Here is a 20,527-nt window from a genome sequence, read left to right as displayed (position 1 = left end):
ATGTTGATTTTAAGTCCTTTGGGTATAGGCCGAGGAGTGGGATAGCTGGGTCAAATGGTGGGTCCATTCCAAGTTTTCTAAGGAATCTCCACACTGCTTTCCAGAGTAGCTGCACTAATTTGCAGCCCCACCAGCAATGTATGAGTGTACTTTATTCCCCACATCCTCTCCAATACCTATTGTTGCTTGTATTCTTGATAATCACCATTCTAATTGGGGTGAGATGGAATCTTAGTGTATGTAGTTTTGATTTGCATTTCTCTTGTTACTAAAGATGTTGAACATTTTTTCATATGTTTGTTGATTGCTTGTAGATCTTCTTCTGTGAAGCGTCTGTTCATTTCCTTAGCCCATTTGTTGATTGGGTTATTTGTATTCTTGGTGTAGAGTTTTTCGAGTTCTTTATGCATTCTGGAAATTAGTGCTCTATCTGAAGTATGAGTGGCAAAGATATTCTCCCACTCCGTAGGCTCTCTCTTTGCATTGCTGATAGTTTCCTTTGCTGAGAGAAAGCTATTTAGTTTGAATCTATCCCAGTTATTGATTCTTGCTTTTATTTCTTGTGCTATGGGAAAGCTGTTAAGGAAAGTGTATAATTCTTGTTACTAGCATTTGGTAAAACTTGAAAAGATCCAGTATGTATAGCTGAGGCAAAATCTGAGAACAAGATGTCTACTCCATTAAATAGAATCTGCCTGCTGGATTCTCATTGTGGCGACCGAATCATCTGCTAAGCAGATGCTGAAGGTCAGAACCCTTTGCTGTAATTTCTCTTCATCTCAGCTCTGCAAGGGCCTGGCACATTTGAGTCTGGTGGTATCACATTAATATCTGTCTCTTTTCAATCTTGGTCACCTAATTGACAGGTATCTCCTTGATTTTAACCATTCTATTCCTTCAGCAATTTGGCACTGAGAAAAGTTTCCATTTTGCAGGTCAGTGCCTGTTTTGATGACCACACCCTGAATTCCCTCTTACTCCCTGTGGTCTGAACCCATTACCCCAGTATAATCCCTGTTTCTTCACCTGAATGCTTTAACACTTGCAGTTCCACGTTGTGCATTATTCATTCACCATCTTGCCAGGAAGGCGTACCCCAGTCCTCACCTCCAGAAGATTACTCCTTCATGTTGGGTTTGTCCAACGCAGCTACCTCTCCTGGTAAACTTTCCTGTCGACCCTTCATAGCTCTGGCTTCTCCCAACACACCCACTTTTCCATGAGAATTCATCTAGTGGATAAGCAGAGATTTTATTTGTTTTTATTGTTCATATAAGAAAATCAATTATTTCTGAAAGGACATAAGCTATGCATGAAGAGAGAGATCTCTGTCTCAGGTGTTCTGGATTCTTCAGTGTCCTAAATTTATTCCCATCCAAGATGGAGAAAACTTAAAATAAGCTCTACAAATCATATGGTCATCCCATAGTATCCACAAGGAATTGGTTCCAGGACCAAAACACCCCACATCTGCAGATGTTTAAGTCCATTACATGAAAGACCATAATATATGACTATAACTTATACACACCCTCTTATATACTTTAAATGACTTCTAGACTACTTATAATACCTCACACAATGTAAGTGCCAGGTAAATAGCCTAAATTCACACCCAGCCCCTTCATTTTCTAGCCACCTAGAATTAGAAGTTCAACATGTCTAACAAGCTATAATCAGAGTGCTGAGCATCATGCTCAAAATTATTATCACCAGGTCAGCACATAAACACTCAAGAAATGGTAGCTAAGAAAAATGGTGGTGAAAGTAGAGGAAGCAGTAGCAGTAACAGTAGTAACTCAACCAACAGCTAGTTGGCACCTACTATATCAGACGGTGCAAGAAACAGAAAGAAATGCAGACAAGACAGAGTCTCTCCTGCAATGTTTCACAGTCTTGGCAGGTGAGGGAGTCAGGTTAAATTTTCAGCAGTTTTAAAACGTGCAACCCAGTGTGTTCCAACTTCTGTGGCCTTCTTTGTTGTGTAGATATACTACTCAGGGTCCTGTGGGTTTCTTTCTGAAGGTTTCTTGCTTCCATCTACCAGCAATGGCAGCTGGTATGGGAGACACCTTGGGGAAGTAGAATCCAAACGTTCTTCACATCTAAGACTCAGATGTTTGGAGTCTTAGATAGTAATAGTTTATTTTTGGCAGCTTCAATCACTTAGCAGTCAAATCTTGCAAGCATCATGAGGAAGTCAGAGTAAAAAGGAAGTCTTTAAATTACAAGCTCAAGTCTTTGTGAAATATTCTTTTCTTTAGACTAAATAGCCCCGTGTCCTTGCATATATATTTTTTTAATTTTTTGATTGACACCTAATATGTTCACACCTGCCAAACCCCCCCACATCACTTCTCTGCTCAGTCCCCAACCATTAGAAGAAGGAGAGGGAAGAGGAGGAGGAGGAGGAGGAGGAGGAGGAGGAGGAGGAGGAAGAGGAGGAGGAGGAGGAGGAAGAGGAGGAGGAGGAGGAGGAGAAGAAGAAAAAAGAGGAAAAGAAATCACATTCTAAAGTGAATGCAAGAATGTGTCCTTGAACTGACACATGAATATCTGACTCTTCTTCGGTGTCAAAAGAACCTCTTTTTTTTTGGCGGGGGGCGGGGGCATGGAGGCTACCAATATTGAACCCAGGGGGGCTTAAACTCTGAGCCACATCCCCAGCCCTCTTTTACATTTTATTTTGAAACAGGTTCTCGGTGAGTTGCTTAGGGCCTCGCTAAATTACTGAGGCTGGCTTTGAACTCACAATCCTCCTGCCTCAGCCTCCAGAGCCTCTGGGATTACAGGCGTGCGTCACCACACCTGGCGAAAGACCTGCTTTATAATGGCATCTTTTTTCCACACTCACCAAACACTGTAAGGAACCAAGTTGTTCTTCAGTGGGTGAATGGATAAGCAATACAATGTCATTCAATGGTTCAAAGAAAGGAGATATCAAGTCAAAAAAGTACACGTGGGAACCTTAAGTGCATATTGCTATGTGAAAATAAATAATCTGTCTGATATCCCGGAAACCATGGAGACATTAGAAAGATCAGGGTTTGACTGGGGTTGGGGTAGAAGGGGACAGAAGGAATTTGTCCTCTTGCCTCTTTCAATCACCTGTCCCTACTGTTCTTCTGTCTTCTCTTTCCTGTCCCTACCTCACAGAATAGCACTCTCCCTCCTCCTCATGTCTTGGAAACACATGTATATAATATGAGCATTGGGGTGATATGGATTCCTCACATTTATGGGGTGCCTGAAGCTTTTCATCATGTTCTCATATAAATTAAGTCATTTAATTAATATTCAGGTAGCAGCCGGAAGTGACTCTGGGGGCAAAAATGAATAATGTGGGAAAGGCTTCAATAGGTGCAGTTTAAAAAGATACTTGGTGTTTCTGTTCTTATTTTACTGCAGAGAAGCAGTGGCAGCAGAAAGAGGAGAGCATTAGAAAATGCAAGAAATCACCAGGGTGCCCAGCAGCCCATCTCACGTCAGCCAGGGAATCCACCTGGATTCACGGAGGTCCACTAGGGCCATCAGTGAGATGTGATTCCTGCCCTCTGGGGTTTTGGTCTAGTGGAGATGACAAACGCAAAAAAACTAATATAATATAAAATGAGATTTTTGGAGTGTCAGGGAACTCATAGATATCCTCTTGTACTCAAACAAGTTTTAGGATAGCCTGAGACAGGCAAATGAAAATTAAAATATGAGCTTAATTATTCACAATGTTCTGTTGGAAGACACAGCTTTGATTTGGCCCAACGGCTTCCCCTACAATTCGGTAGCACCAATTAGTCAGGCTAACCCAGTAGGAGCAGTCCTGCCCTGCTGTGCTTATGAGGCGGCTGAGAATAAAACATTTGATATGCTTTCAGAAGAGAGAAACGAAAGGAAGAAAGGGGACCCAGTTACACTGCCTGATTTTCTCCCTGAGCTCAACAATCCTCTAAGTCTTGCCTACCTTTCTAGAAGAGGTGAGTACAGACCAGGAGTGCCACTTCAGCATAAGCTCCTCCTCTGGGAGCAGAAAGGCATGGGTTTGCACACAGGTGCTGAGACATTTGGGGTTCCTCCAGGCTTGTTCGCCAAAGCCTGCCCTGGCATCTCGCCCATGACCCCAGAGGCTTCCAGGCCAGGGGTCCAATCTAGTGGAACCCAGTTTGCCATGGTCTCAGTTCAGGCTTCTGAATAATGAAGATGGTCATATCCAGTGCCTGGATCTTTCAGGATTATTATGAGCCCAAAGAACAAGATGGATTCTATTTTTATTTGTTCTAATTAGTTATACATGACAGCAGATTGTACTTCAATTCATTATACATGAATGGAGCATAACTATCCCTTTCTCTGACTATACATGATGTAGAGTCACACCATTCATGCAATCACACAAGTACCTAGGGTAATGACGTCCATCTCATTCCACCATCTTTCCCACTGCCCTACCTGCTTCCCTCTCTTTACTCCTCTCTGCCCAATCCAAAGTTCTTCCATGCATCCCTTCCCCACCCACCCCCATGATGGATCAGCATCCACATATCAGAGAAATCATTCAGCCTTTGTTTTTTGTGGATTGGCTTATTTCACTTAGCATGATATTCTCCAACTCCATCCATTTACCTGCTAATGCCATAATTTTATTCTCCTTTAAGGCTGAGTAACATTCCATTGTGTATATATGCCACACCGATTGAAAGGCATTCACCTATTGAAGGGCAACTGGGTTGGTTCCATAGCTTAGCTATTATGAATTGAACTGCTATAAACATTGATGTGGCTGCTTCACTGTAGTATGCAATTTTAAGACTTTTGGATATAGACCGAGGAGTGGTATAGCTGGGATAAATGGTGGTTCCTTTCCAAGTGTACTGCTTTCCATAATGGTTGCACCAGTTTGCAGTCCCACCAGCAAAATGGATTCTTTAAAATCACCTAGAAAAAAAAATAAAAACCTGTAAGTGTTAGGAATTCTTACTGTCAAATACCATTTACCCAAGGAAGCATTCTCAGGTGCTCTGAACGGTGTTCAACCCCTGTGCTACCCCTCCCCATTCTCATGACACCCCAATTATGATCACATGATGTCATCCCTGTTTGTTTCCCCACCAGATGGTAAACTCCATGAGAAGGGGATCATATTTGTTCATTTGATACACTAAAGAAATGTTTTGATGGATTATTGATTATTATAATTGGCCCTTTTGAAGGAAATCAATTATGTGATCAAATTGTGGCCGTTTGTCCTATGAAATTGGACAATTAGTGGGGAAACTCGATATTGTTAATAAAATTGCTGTCATGGGTATGAATGATATGAGGAATTTGTATCAAATTCATTGTTGAGCTAGCCTAGGGAAGCAGTCTTTGGGGATTCCTCAGGCTTCCTGTGCACAATTTCATCACATCCTCATTAGATGTCTTATCATAATGGATGTGTGTGTGAGAGAAAGAGAGAGAGAGAGAGAGAACCTGTACGTGTTGCTTAGCAACTTTTTAATAACTCCCATTGCTTCTGCAGCTGCAAGCTTTGCCATTGAAGATTACATTCCCTACAAATATCCATCCTAATTCCCTGTGATGACATTATATTAGGCTTCTAATTCTGTGTCTATGGGAACATTAGGCTGTGCCTGTCCTCAGGTAAAGAAGGGCAGAGAAGCGAAGATGGGGGTACTGGCAGGCTCATCCTTCTAATGCAAAGGTAGGTGCGGGCATCCTGAAGACAGTTGCCTGCAGGCAACTTCGGCACACATAAAAAAATTATCATCTTGATAGTATTCATTCTTCAGTCCCTGAAAAATAAAATATCCACCTGCAATTCTTTAGATGTATTCAACTTCAACTAAAAGCTGTAGGATGATTAAGGTCTCCCTCTCACATAAAATATTGGGATCCATAAAACATTTAAATTAAAAGGTGATTTTTATATTAAAACTTATCCCATAAACATTTACTAAGTACCTATGATGTGCAGGGCAGAAACAGAGACATTATGATAAGCAGGGAAAAAAAAAAAAAAACACTAGGTTATCACAAGCAAACCCCACTGCAAAGTAAGTCCAATTCTCCCCCATTCCATGCAAGAAGAGTCTGAGGTATATAATGGTTAAGTAGATCAGGGTCACGGAGTCCAGTTTTAAAACACTTGAACCTGACTTCAAAGGTTGTACTTTTTCAATAGTCATGCTTCTTTAGTTGTACAGTTCAAATGTCCTCTAAAAATTTTAAACAACATCTGAAATTTAGAAAAACATTTAACAGAGTAAAATTCAGGAAGAAGGGACTGTATAGAGGGAAAAGAGGGGTGGGAGGGGTGGGGGGAAGGAAAAAATAACAGAATGACTCAAACACGATTACCCTGTGTAGATGTATGATTACACAAATGGTATGCCTCTACTTCATGTACAAACAGAGAAACAAGATGTATCCCATTTGTTTACAATAAAAATAAATTTTTAAAAAAAGAACATAGCATGAAAACAAACAAAAAAAAGTTGTACTTTTTTAATTGAGGTGACTCTAGGTTCAAGAATGCAATTATAGAAATGTCACCATTTGATCCTGACCTGTTGTCAAGCCTGAGAGTCTAGAACTTTCTAAGGTGAAGAATAAGCAGAATGATAGTAATTCAAAAAAGAAACCAATAATAGTTTTAGCCTCAGGTCCCAGAGACCTGAGTTGGCTGGTCCAGGTCTCCACAGAAGGCCTCCAGCCAGTGACTCATGGCGCCATAACATATGAAGAGAAATCAGTACCATCTTCCCCCCACACCTCTCTCCTTAACAGGTCAATTTTCTAAGGATAGTTTTACAGAGGGCGGGGTTATAGCTCAGTGGTAGAGCACTTGCCTAGCATGTACAAGAACCAGGTTCAATGATTATTCTATGTGACTCATGATCCATTGTTCTTTTCAAGTGTCTGTCAGTTTCTTATTGATTTATAAGAGCCCTTTGTATATCAAAGAAATTAAGCTTGTTTTACATTGGGTTTTTTAAAAGTTTTTTTCCCAAATTTTTTATTTATATTTAGTGCATTTTTTTGTAGTATGGATATCAAGTATATTTAGTGGTTAACTTATTTATATTGCTTTTGAAACACAAGATTCATATTTTTTACTTAGTTAAATATAATAATCTTTAGTGTAATGCTCTTTTACTCCAAAAATTATAAAACCATTTACTTAAATTTTTTTCCTAATGTCTTTCTTGCTTTGATTTTTTGATTTTTTCCTGGAAAATTATCATTAGTCAATAATATTTACTGAGTACGTAATACAAGGATAAATGAATAAATACATGAAATAAAAATGGGGAGCTATAATAAATCAAATCAATCACAGTTTTCTTATTTCCCTGGTTATCTATACAGTTATTTTAAATTGAAAACCCATCTCATAATATTTATCTCCTAAATAAGGTAAGACCACTGTTTTTAACCCTTATCAGCCCACTATTATGGAAGAATCTATTATTAAGTGACAAAATCTTTAGTTTCACTTTTCTATGAGAAATTTAAGAGGGCAATTTGTTTCAGTTCATAATATCTATAAAAAGAATTCAAGTAAACACTATTAGGATTAAGCCCTTTATAGTATCTTAGTCATCAGTTAAGATTAGAAAAGTGATATATCATTTGACTTCATAAGTCCATTTCTAGGAATTTTTTTTAAAGAAATCATAGATGAACCAGGCATGGTGGCACATTCCTATAATTCCAGTGACTTGGGAAGCTGAAGCAGGAGGATCATGAGTTCAAAGCCAGCCTCCTCAATTTAGCAAGGTGCACAACTTAGTGAGACTCGTCTCAAAATAAAATATAAAAAGGGTTGAGGATGTGACTCAACATTTAATGGCCCCTGGGTTTAATCCCTTTTACAAAAAAGAAAGAAAAGAAAGAAAAAATAATCATAGATGCATACAGGGCATTTATAAAATGTTTAGGGCAACCTTATTTAAAAACACTATTTAGGGCCCGACTAGGCAAACTGAAGGGGTCAAGACTAGTTTCGTGGCCCCTCCCTCCTGCACATTCAGAAAGTCTGACTCCCGGCCTCCCAGGACTGCTACTCTCTTGGCTGGTGCTCATTCCACTCTGGCCTCCACCACCCATGCCATTCAGATCAGCCTGGTTTCCATATATCTACGGAAAATTTGTCTCACCTCAGTAACCATTGTTATCATCCCATTCCACAGAGAACTGAGGAGATTTTACAGCAACAACAACAAACACGCAATGAAACAATAAAGTGTAAATAAGACACTGTAAAGAGGCCACACAGAGAAAAAAAGAGTAGGAAATTAAGCCACACGAGTACATAGAAGGCAAAACAGAGATACATGGTTAGTCAGAACACCTCATTTTCTAAGAAAATTTATCTTACTGGTCTCCCAGGAGAGTCTCCCCGACACATGGGTTGATACTTACCTTGGAGTTTCTTATGGAGAAAATCGAATAGATCCTGCCCTCAACACAATCATAAGATGGGCACTCACCCTTGTAGATACCCTTGATAAATATGTTCCAAATATATTATACCATTTGTATAGCTTTCTGCTACTTAGTAGATGGCAGAGAAAGGAAAAAGAGAGAGAGAGAGAGAGAGAGAGAGAGAGAAAGAGAGGAAGGAAGGAAGGAAGGAAGGAAGGAAGGAAGGAAGGAAGAAAGGGAGGGAGGGAGGGAGGGAGGGAGGAAGAGAGTGGAAGGAAAGAAGGAAAAGAGAAGAGAGGAAAAAGAGAGGGAGAGAGGAAGGAAGGAAAGAAGCATGGGCAGGAGGGAAAGAAAAGAATGAAAACTTCAGAGCAACAGCTTTAGGTAATGTATTACTGGCTGCTGGCATATTCAAGTAGGATTGGACTGTATATCTTAAATATATACCAAAAAACTGTGAAGTTTTAAAATGAAAGAAAGAAAGCAGCAATTCATTTTTCACAGGAATGAACTTACGTTCGTGGTAGGAACACCAGGGACCTTGAGAGCTCACAAGATTTTTATTTCAGAAGTTTTCTGTATGTTCTGCCATTCAAATTAAACCACAAAATAAATCCAACTTTGATAGAACTGAGAAAAATAAAAACTTAAGCATTTATTAATAAGTTGTTTGTGGACTACTATATTCGGCTTTATTTCAGGAAAAGTGCTTTTATTTTTTTTTCAATCTGGTGTAATCTCTTCACTGTGACTCTGCCTCTTTCAGACATAATTCTACTGCCTTTTTTTTTTTCTTTTTTTTTTTTTTTTTTTTTTTTTTTGCGGTACTAGGGATTGAACTCAGGGCCTTGTGCTTGCGAGGCAAGCACTCTACCAGCTGAGCTATCTCCCAGCCCAATTCTACTGCTTTAAATGCAGCTGTCTGCTTTCTACTGTTGAACTAGACTTTGGTCATCTCAACTATTTGAATTTTAAAAAATTATCTGGAATATGAGTTCTTAGGCATAAAGATATTCTTATTGAAAACGATTTTATCCTCTGATGACTGGTTTCTGATTTTAAAAGGCTATTTTGAAATGAGATCGCAATAGTAGGAAATCCTTGGAATACAAGTCAATGAATCTTGTTAAAATTCTTTATCTTTTACTGACTCAAAATGTGGTTCTGAAAATATATATATATGGTCCTGGACAAATCAGCATCCTCCTCTATTCACCCCTGAACTAAAAGTGTGAGCTGTCACCTACAAAGTTTTGCGAGGTTTTAATGATCAATTTTTCTGTGACAGTTCAACATTCCCTGAACATCATTGTAGGTTACTAATCTGCCAAGAGCCCTTGTGCCCACATGAGGTCCAGATTTCCCAGAGTGCCAAAAGGAAGTGCTGACAACAGCTGGTTCTTCTCTTCCTCTAGGGCAGGGGATGAGAATTAAATAGTGAGGCCACTCAGTAAATGGTTTAAGCCTTTCTGTGTTCAGATAAACCAAAATAAGGCCCAGATTCTGGCAGAGTGGGATGGTGAGGAAACCTCTAGAGCTTAATGGAAAACTATTCATTGGACCACTTATTAAGTACATGAAGGTAGACTTTATTGAAAATGATTGCAAAAGCTATCACAACTATTGCAACAAGAGAGACGGAGCTCAGCTCCAAATGTAACAGGACAAGAGGAGATTTGCAGCCAATAAACAAAGTGAGGGAGTCAGTGGAGAGAAAGTTACTAGAGGAGACATCAAGACTTATATGGTTTTTATTAAACTGGCTTAAATGAACTCTTGCTAACAGTGGCCAAGGACTTGGATACGAGGGTTTTTGTACCCATGGTGGAGGGCGAAGAATTTGACTAGATACCAAGGACAGGAAATTCTCCCTAAACTGACGTAGCAGGACCCTACCTGAAACTGGACTTGTCAAGGAAAGACATGGAGGGCCAAGGTTGAGGTCTTGTTGAGAAGAAGGTCAGAAGAGCCTAACCAAAATTTGATCAAGGAGGGGAGTCTTTGTCACATGAGAAAAAAAAAAAAAAAACGATTTAGATTTGAGCCACCAACACGACCAAACTCTTGGATTCACAAACACAGATTTTGAAGATTAAGCTGGGATCAGGTGGAGCTCTGCTTTCTGATGGAGATGCAGATCTAAAGAGTTAGCCAGCAATCTTTATTTATATATGTTTCATTATCAGGTTAAAGGCTATGCAACCATTATTCTTTGTATTCAGGAAAGTTATAGAAACTAGGACATCTATTTAGCTTTTCCACAGTTGCAATCCACAGTTGCAAAGTGCAACTTTAGAAGCTTCATGTAGCTCTCAGGAAAGTCCATTGTTTAAAGTTAGTAAAGCAGGCAGGAACGGGAGAGAATCGGAGTTGGTGAAACATTGCAGTTGTCTAGCATAAGAATTCCTTCCTTCCCAGGAGCTATGTGCCTGGGATCAAGGTCAGAGCTGATAGACTCTTACACAGAGCCTCCTCATGCAGGGCATTGCCACAGCAGCTCAGCATCCTGTGTCCTTGCACAGAAATATGCCCAGGCACCAGGAATGCCACAGCCATGAGGGCATCAGAGACCCCCAATCTCAGTCACTGCTCTCCCATCCTCTGTCACTTCTCTCCACATTTGTGTTACCATCTACCACCTCTGCAGTCATGCAGATGTGTGAGCAAGTCATTAACTGCTCTAAGTTGCAGCTTCCCCATTCATAAAGTAAATGTAATCATAAGCATTCTAAAGACCCCACAGATCCTTCATGAAAATCAGTCAAGATAAGAATGACTTTGCAGGTGAATGCCCTTAATAAAGTATAAAGCTTTGCGTATATGAGAAGAGGTTACCCTTGCAGGTCAGAAGATAAACCATAGGCAAATAGCCATAGTCCATTCATCTCTCTCTAGCCAGAGTAAACAGGTAAGAATCTGATAGCTCTTCCTGTAGACCCAGGGTATTTGCCACAGGAAAGAAGGACCATCAGGATAAAGAAATACCAGAGCACAAAGGGAAGACTCTAGCCCAGAGTTCCTGGGTAATCAGGATTATTGAGGGAGACTTATAACAATATGTGATAAATGATGTTGCCACTTCCTGATGCCACATTCCTAACCCAAGCATATCTCCTCCCAAGGTAGAATTGGAAGACGGTCAACACTACCATGGACCCGGTCAACCACACCAATGTGAAGGAGTTTGTCTTCCTGGAACTTACTGATTTCCGGGAGCTTGAGTTCTTTTTGTTTGTGGTTTTCCTTCTGGTATATCTAACAACTCTGCTGGGAAATGCCCTCATTGTGGTCACCATCACCTCTGAGTCCCGCCTCCACACTCCCATGTACTTTCTCCTGAGGAATAAATCAGTCCTGGATATTGTCTTTTCATCTATCACGGTCCCCAAGTTCCTGGTAGATCTTTTATCACGGAGGAAAACCATCTCCTATAATGGCTGCATGACACAGATCTTTTTCTTCCACTTTGCTGGTGGGGCGGATATTTTTTTCCTCTCTGTGATGGCCTATGACAGATACCTTGCCATCGCCAAGCCCCTGCATTATGTGACCATTATGAGGAGAGAGGTATGTGTGGCCTTGGTGGTAGCTTCCTGGGTGGGTGGTGGTTTGCATTCAATTGTCCAGATAATTCTGATGCTTCCTCTCCCCTTCTGTGGACCCAACATCTTGGATGCCTTCTACTGTGATGTGCCCCAGGTGGTGAAGCTGGCCTGCACTGACACCTTCGTTTTGGAACTTCTCATGATCTCTAACAATGGATTGGTGACCCTACTGTGGTTCTTCCTGCTCCTGGGTTCCTACACTATCATTCTGGTGATGCTAAGATCGCACTCGGGGGAGGGACGGAGCAAGGCCCTCTCCACCTGCACCTCCCATATCCTGGTGGTGACTCTGCACTTTGTGCCTTGTGTTTACATTTACTGCCAGCCCTTTACTACCCTGCCCATGGACACAGCCATATCCATCAATAACACAGTCATCACACCCATGCTGAACCCCATGATCTACACCCTGAGGAACCAAGAGATGAAGTCAGCCATGAGGAGACTGCAGCGGAGGCTTGCACCTTCGGTGAACAGTAAACTGGGGTGAGCAGGTACATGGAGGCTGGAAGTCCAAGACTGATTCCGTTTTCTCCAAGGGTAAGAGACAGCCATCCCTTTTCTTGTCATCATTCTGCTGTACATTTTTAGAGTCACTCAAGTCTAAGGAAGAGATAAGATTGAACAATGTGGGTCCTCTGGTTTGTGGTCTGGGGAGAAGGTTGAAATCCATAACCTGGATGTTATATTTGTGTTATCTGTTGCTCTTTTGCTAACACTGACCTCCCTTTTGCCACCTATTATACAGAAATAGCATTATCTACTTATGAGGTCGTCCTGAGAATGAAATATGACCATGGTAAGGGTCATAGTTGTGAAGGTTAGCAGTTCTGCTCATTTGTCAAGCATTCAATCAATGTTCCCAATTACCTATCCCTCTACTCCTAAATATGCATGCACACAGCTTATAGACACGTCCATTTACACACATGCTTTTTCTGATGACACTGTTATTTCCAGTCAATTCTTAAAATCACTTGTTGGTTTTATATTTTGAGTACAGTATCTTAAATACATTTCGCCAACTAGTGGAAAGAGAAGGAATGTATTTCCTTCCTATTTTATTTTATTTTTTCTATTTCACTTTTTTAAATTATTTTTATTTATTTTTATTCTTACAGGAGAAGGGAAGTTTTAAGCTGTGCTAGATCAGATACATACACGAACAAATGTATACATGGACCAATGGTTTCCTAGTCTCAGGTTCATCCTACTGATTTGCCTCCTGAAATTAATCTCAAAGTTACTTGTATAGTTTGGGGACATATCTGTATAAAATCCACAATGACAATTTCTTTTATGTTAACCTGAACTTCTCTCTGTCTCCACTTCACATTTTATCGCCAGAGCTTTTATTACTGAGTGAAACTATAGATTTTGCCAAAGTATGCATAGAAAATCCAAGGCAAGAAGTAATAAATTTTTAAAAAATACCTGACAGATACCATCTGTACCTGCTGCCCTTGAGGACTATTTTTGGTACCAGGAGAGAAAAAAAGCACTTTGTCTTTGGGGTCACTGGGCTTGTGTTGGAATCCATGGCTCTCCCAGTGAGAAGGATTTCAGTGGAGTGAATGTGCAGAGATATAATGCATCTCCCTCCTCCTCTATGCTTGCCTCAGATTCTAACCCCCAGTCTCCAGCAGTGGTTCAAATTTAAGCCAAGATAAGTAAGGAAACTCAGAAAATTGAAACACATTGAACAGTTATTCTGACAGTTATAATGCACTAATATTTGGCCAACAAGGTCCTGGCAGGTGACACACATCTGTGATCCTCCCTGAGTACTAGAAGACAGACACATTGATCAAAGACTCCCCATCACCTGACAGTCCTTCTCGGCCTTTCTTAGTCTATAACCCCTCCAAAGAGCTTTACTAAATATTTTTCTGAATTGTCCCAAAATTTAATACCAAAAAATACCATGTATCTTTTTTATGTACTAAGGCCCTTTTAAAGGCTGCACATCATTGAAAGAGCCAAGATATTTTTACTTTCACCAAGAGCCAGTTGTCCCTTTGGGCACATTGTCCCCATTGAGAATTAATAATACTGTGACACTAGATGTTTCCATAGTCCAATTCTTCTCTAAAACTCAGGGAATCAGAAGATAGATTTATGTCTTCTGGGGCCTGGCAAGAACTTAGAAAGTAGAGAGCTGTGGGCATCCGTGTGTGTCTGCGCGCGCCTGCGTGCATGTGTGGACTCGCTCGCCGTAACAGCTTGGAAACTGTGAAATAACTCCCTCTGGAACTGACGCTCAGAAGAATGTCCATTCCATTTCCACTCTCACATCCAAATTCCCTTTGCTAATTCTCCCATGAGGCTTAGGCCTCAGAGAATAGAGCACGTGGCAGGGACACTGCAGCAGGCAGAACAGTCATGACGATGTGGCTCCCTGGGTCTGTCCTCGGAAGGGGAAGGCTGCAGAGGTGCCACTGGGGTCTGGTAGAACTGCTCTTCAGAAGAACTTCACCTTCCAACACCGTATTTCCTCCATCATGCGCACCAAGGCCAAGCTTCCCAGTCTCCAGTGGGGTACATTGATGGTTGGACGCTGAAGGACTTAGGTAAGGGGACTGAACATTCAGGGTGTGGGATATTATGAGACTATACATGGATATGACAAGCACGAAACTGTGCCAGATGTCTAAGACTCTGCAGAAATGGTGGAAAACCTTAACGCGGGAAATACAGAAGTAGATGTTAAATATTGGAAAGTGAGGAATGACTTCTAAAGAAGCCACAGAAATGGGGTCAGCACAGTAAAAGAAAAGGGCAGTTTTCGATAGAAAAACTGAGTTGCACAGAAGGAGAAGATGTTCTTTCAGGTTAGAATTTGTCTGCAGGGAACATGAAGCCTCTATCTACAAAATTGGTGTTTCCTTAAAAAAAAAAAAAAAAAAAAAAAAAAAAAAAAAAAAAAACTAATTTTCCTTAAAACCCATGGAGGTTTCAAAGGCGGCTCCATAGGCATGCTCTGCCCAGGGCTCACAGGGGGTCCTTTCCCTGCCATGCAGAGATAGCCTTATTCTCAAACCCACAGACCCAAAGATGAAGCCTTTGCTCCACTTGGTCAGTTTACAGTTTAGTCAAAAAGCAAGTTGGTTTGAAGAGAACCAACTGTTCTATAGAGCAATATTTTAGATTTTGCCAATGTCTTCATAATGTTTCATGTTGGGCAAGGAAGACAGCGTTTTTTTAGAAAGGGAAATAAACTAAGTTAATTGAAAGTGTACTGCCTGCCAGAAACTTCAAAAGCATTGTCATATTTACTCCTTATGTCACTTAGTAAAGTAAGGTCTGTGCTTCCCAGCTTATGAAGAAAAGCAACGGATTTGTTCCAGGTAACAAAGGAGCAAGAGAATTCCAACCGCACTGTGCCCTTTGAAAGCTGTTCACATTGTCCACGCTCCCTCCCAACAGATCGCGTCTCACAACTGAGCTTCCAAGGCACAGAGAGAGGCAAAGCAGATTCCTCAAGGTCAAAGAGCTATTTTATAGACTGCATCAGGAAAAAAAATTTCCTGATGTCCCTAAAGCCAAGTCTAAAATATGAGCAAAATGATTTTTTTATGTTCTGTTTGTCATGATCTTTCTCATGCAGACTCCAATGTCAATGCTTATAATTCATGACATGCGTTTTATCACCCAGGTTTCTTTAGTAATTTGAAAAGCACGTATTGAGCCCTAACATGTGCCTCAGCCTAGGTAAAGCTTCAACAATATTCGGGTGGATGAAACTTTGAACAGACTGGAGGAACCCGGCGTCTCATAGGGACATGACATTGAATTACAGAGAACTACACATTTAAGAAGTTAGTGGCAGTAAATTGTCACAGGTACCAGAAGATAAATGGGTGCAGGGAATAAAGAAGGGACACCCAGGAGAGATCAAGTTAAGATGTGATGTGGGAGAGCCGAAAGTGGGCCAGAGATGGTGGGCAGAGGGAGCAAGAGGAACACAGATCCAAGGGAGTAGATCGCAACACTTTACGTAAGGTTTGAGCCATTGAAAAGGAGGATCAAAAGACGCAGGGCAACTGATATGTTAAAGATGGAGGAAATTCAGGAATGCTCTTATTAAAGAAGTTAATCTTTATTCTGCAGGCAATAGGGAACCAATGAAATTCTCAAATAAAGGAATAACATGATCCCATTTACTGCATACAGGTATTTCTGGAAACGACAGAGAGGATGGATTAAAGATTTAGACCCAGGAAAAGGAGGCCAGTTAGGGAACTCCTGCTCTAGTCTAAGGAGAGAATCCAAGGGTTTACCTGAGGATAGAGAAGAGGCAAGCTCGGGAGAGTTAATTTGCCCAGGATCTTGGTTCTTTGCAGCATGGGTAGCTCAGGGCAAGTCTTTTGTATGAAGTGTGTCACCTGTCAGCACGGACGGTGGAGGTGACTGTGCCTCCCATCTGAATGAACTGGTAAAACATGACAAGTAGCCACCACGTGTTTATCTACATGGTTTCTCAAGGGTATCACCCTCCAAAGCTTACTGTGACACAGCCCAAGTGCAGTGCCCCCCAGCTGGGCACTGAACTGGAAGCTTTCTGTCCACGATGATGCCAGATGACAGATGCTCAGGCTGAGTGTGGCTTCTTTCTCTGAGCTAACTTTTGTGAGGCTGCCACCAGCATAAGTCTCCTCAGACGTTATTGAAGTGACATGCATGGATGAGGCCCTGGGCTGAACGTCAGAGACTGTCTTCACCTCCGGTCTCTCTCTTACCCTCGGCATGCCATTAAGCCGCAAGCCATCCCTCACGACTATCTCAAATGGAGGAATAAAAGGAATTCAAAACTCTGTCTGCTATATCTGTCCCTCCTTCCCCACCAAGAGTTCATAATACTTTAATCTACATGCTATGTGGGCAGGTCAGGTGGGGAAAATCCTTGTTACCACCTGTCCTGGAGTAAATGGGCAGATATGCCCTCAGACAGGAAAGGCAAGTCCCAGGCTGAACAGACCCTGCTTAATATATAGGAAGGGAGCAGAAGGAGATCTGTCTTGACCTGACTACCTACCTCACTGTGGTCAGCTTGCGTTCCGTGCCCTGTCTCTATATATGCGTGCGACTTTCTTCACAAATAGATCCATCTGTCTCATCTCTCCAGCCATCCATTTCATCTTCTGTGTGTTAAACCATTTACCTAAACAACTGAATAGCCATGTAAGGAAATAAAAAGCAGAGAGAAGAGCTGTCATTTATGTGACATGTTATGTGAAGGTAAGAAAAGGGTACTGGCATAAACTTCCATGGTGATTGAGAAAGAAAATTGAAGGAGTGATGAGACCCACCATTAAAATGCTTCAAAATTCCTTTAAGAGTTTCTTATACAAATTATTCTTGGACTTATGTGTCTGAAATTGGCAGGCAGTGTAGGATAGTAGAAAGATCCTGGAATGAAGAGTCCAGAGAAATTTGTCTTATTTTTCCTCCATCGCTGATTTTCTGTATGTCCTTGGAAAATTGACTTACTGGGCTCAGTTTTGGTATTACTGAAGTGAGAATAATAGTATCTTTCCTCAGATCTCAGAGAGATGCCATTGTATTTCAGAATGCAGTACTTTTTAAAAACTATCATGTGCTATTCAAATGGATCCATATCGGGTTGTTAGTAGGTGTTATTTCATTCCAAAGGATATTAAGCCATGAAGGAAAATGGAAAATGAATCAAACACTCTGAATCAGGACAATTCAGGGAACCCAGAACCCCTTCCACAAAGCCTTTCTTAAGGTTCCTTCTTTAGTAAATCCCAGAAGTGGGTTTTAGCAGAATCCATAGGCACCCCCACCCCCACTCCAGCACAGCAAGAAAACAAGTGATCTACTCCAAACCACAACATGAACTAACCACGGAACTAAGGGAAGGAGAAGCAAGGGATACTCCCAGGTGATACAGCCAGGTCATGAAGGACATAGGACAATGACAAAACCAGGTACCTGTGCATGCTCTGTTTCTGTATAAGAGATAAACCATGCTTGATTTCACTGTCTTATTAATATAAGTGTTTCCTTCAAAGGTGCCCATGGAGGAAAACATCATTCAATGGCTCTGAAAAATCATACCAGGGTAACTGAATTTATTTTCCAAGGACTGACCCAGTCCCCAGAGCTGAGCTTGCTCTTATTTTTCTTTTTATCTATGGTTTACACAACAACTGTGTTAGCAAATGTTGCCATCATGGTCTCTGTGACCTGGGAGTCCCGCCTTCACACCCCCATGTACTTCCTGCTCCGCAATCTCTCTGTCCTGGACATCTGTTTCTCCTCCATCACTGCTCCTAAGGTCTTGGTGGACCTCCTGTCAAGGAGAAAAGCCATCTCCTTCAATGGGTGCATCACCCAGATGTTCTTCTTCCACCTCCTTGGTGGGGCAGACATCTTCTCCCTCTCCATCATGGCGTTTGATCGCTACATGGCCATCTCCAAGCCCCTTCACTACGTGATCATCATGAGTAGGGGGAGGTGCACCGCCCTCATTGTGGCCTCCTGGGTAGGGGGCTTCGTCCACTCCATCGTGCAGATTTCCCTCTTGCTCCCGCTCCCCTTCTGTGGACCCAATGTTGTTGATGGTTTCTACTGTGACGTCCCCCAGGTCCTCAAACTCGCCTGCACGGACACTTTTGTTCTTGAGCTCCTGATGATTTCCAACAATGGCCTGGTCACTACCCTGTGGTTTGTCCTTCTCCTGGTGTCCTACACAGTCATCCTGATGATGCTGAGGTCACACACTGGAGAGGGCAGGAGGAAGGCCATCTCCACCTGCACAGCCCACATCACCGTGGTGACCCTGCATTTTGTGCCCTGCATCTATGTCTACGCCCGGCCCTTCACTGCCCTCCCCATGGACAGAGCTGTCTCTGTCACCTTCACTATCATCATCCCCGTCCTAAACCCCATGATCTACACCCTGAGGAACCATGAGATGAAGTCAGCCATGAGGAGACTGAAGAAAAGACTCCTGCTTTCTGAAAGAGCATAGCCTCCTTATTGGTTGTAGACCAAGGTGGAAGTAACATCATTGAATTGGTTTTTGAAAATAGTAGCTGTCAGGCCTGGGGTTGTGGCTCAGTGGTAGAGCACTTGGCTAGCACGTGTGAGGCACTGGGTTCGATCCTCAGCACCATAAATAAGTCAATAAAATAAAAGCATTGTATCTACCTACAACTAAAATTATATTTTAAAAATTTATAAAAAATAATAGCTATCAAATGCTGAATTCCAGTCACACATAGACAATTAACTATTGCAGAAGAGTGCACACACAAATGATCTGCAACTTGGAACACTGGGTTTAAGAAAGAATATCAGCAGAAAGTTTAACAGGAAGAATGCAGCCCTTGAAGACCACTGACAATGAGCAGATCATAATTGTGAAATATAAGAGAAGTTCTTGGGAGTTCAGGCAGTGGGATAAAGGATAGGGTGTGATGTTCATGCAGTGAGATAACTGTCTCAACTTAGCAAGGCTCCAGAACCTAGAACTCAGTTCTTCACTAGTAATTCTGTGGTCACATACTGAGCACCTACTATGTACCAAACACTGTTGGAAAGCCTTCTTCTCTCTCACTTGTGCTTTGTCAGTCATTTTGGACTCCCTTTTAAAGTTCACTCACCTAAATGGTGTGAATCTGCATTGTGTACAACCATAGAAATGAACAGTTGTATCCCATTTGTGTACAATCAATGAAAATTCAGTTTGGAAAACAAATTAAAAAATCACAATTAACTCACCTATGTAGTATACTATCACGACCCCCAGAAACACTTGATTAAAGTACCCTAACTTTTAAAGATTTCCTATGATCTTTCACTCCATTTGATCTTGTCAGGATTATGACCTGTGACTTCTTAAGACTGATTTTATAAATCCCCAATATATACTATAGAAATGGCAAGAATCTGGAACTCTCTACCCTACCTAACAGCCATACTGCAGCCATAAGCAAGTTTAACTCATTAAAGAAATAAAAGCTATAACCCACCAAATAAATATTTTTTATTTTCTATATATGTACTTCTTTGTCAATTTCCTTACTGTGGTGTATTAAAATATCACGTAAAATGTCAAATTGGTAACCTATTTCTCCTTTTGGTTCCCAGGTTCTAGAATAATTATTCACCCATAAGAAGTTATAAATCAATGTTAATTAAATGAGTACATGCAGAGATGCTAAAAAAAATCAACTATAGTTAGTCTTTAGCTTTTACTATTTAAAACTAACTTTGGGGGGTGTTCAGTGGCAGAGAGCCTGTCTCTCATGCATAAAGCCCTGGGTTTGAGCCCAGGTATCACAATAGAAAAAAAAATTTTTTTTCTTAGATACTTCTTTGTGGATCCCAACTGAAATAGAAATGGTTGAATCAAAGTGTACTGTAATATTTTACTCAAGGACACAGCATCCTTGTGTATGTCTTCATGGGGTCATCAAATCAAGGGCTATATACAAAAACTTCATTGGAACCATGTACGCAATAAAAGA

The 20,527-nt window shown here is 41.2% G+C and overlaps 2 protein-coding genes across 2 annotated transcripts; both read left to right on the top strand.

Moving 5' to 3' along the window:
- Positions 1-11,574: 11,574 nt before the first annotated feature.
- Positions 11,575-12,519, top strand: OR4D6 (olfactory receptor family 4 subfamily D member 6; the record flags this gene model as incomplete). The annotated part of the gene is made up of 1 exon (XM_079102401.1): positions 11,575-12,519. One exon carries the CDS (start codon positions 11,575-11,577, stop codon positions 12,517-12,519), a length of 945 nt encoding a protein of 314 aa, XP_078958527.1.
- A 5,571-nt stretch (positions 12,520-18,090) lies between these two features.
- LOC306639664 (olfactory receptor 4D9-like) lies at positions 18,091-19,026 on the top strand (the record flags this gene model as incomplete). The annotated part of the gene is made up of 1 exon (XM_079103446.1): positions 18,091-19,026. The coding sequence occupies one exon, from the start codon at positions 18,091-18,093 to the stop codon at positions 19,024-19,026; it is 936 nt and encodes a 311-aa protein (XP_078959572.1).
- Between the last annotated feature and the right edge of the window lie 1,501 nt (positions 19,027-20,527).

The sequence above is a fragment of the Sciurus vulgaris genome, assembly GCF_902686455.1.
Source record: "Sciurus vulgaris genome assembly, chromosome: 11".
NCBI lineage: Eukaryota > Metazoa > Chordata > Mammalia > Rodentia > Sciuridae > Sciurus > Sciurus vulgaris.
The sequence above is the reverse complement of the archived record's forward strand: the minus strand, read 5'-3'. Positions and strand labels throughout refer to the sequence as shown.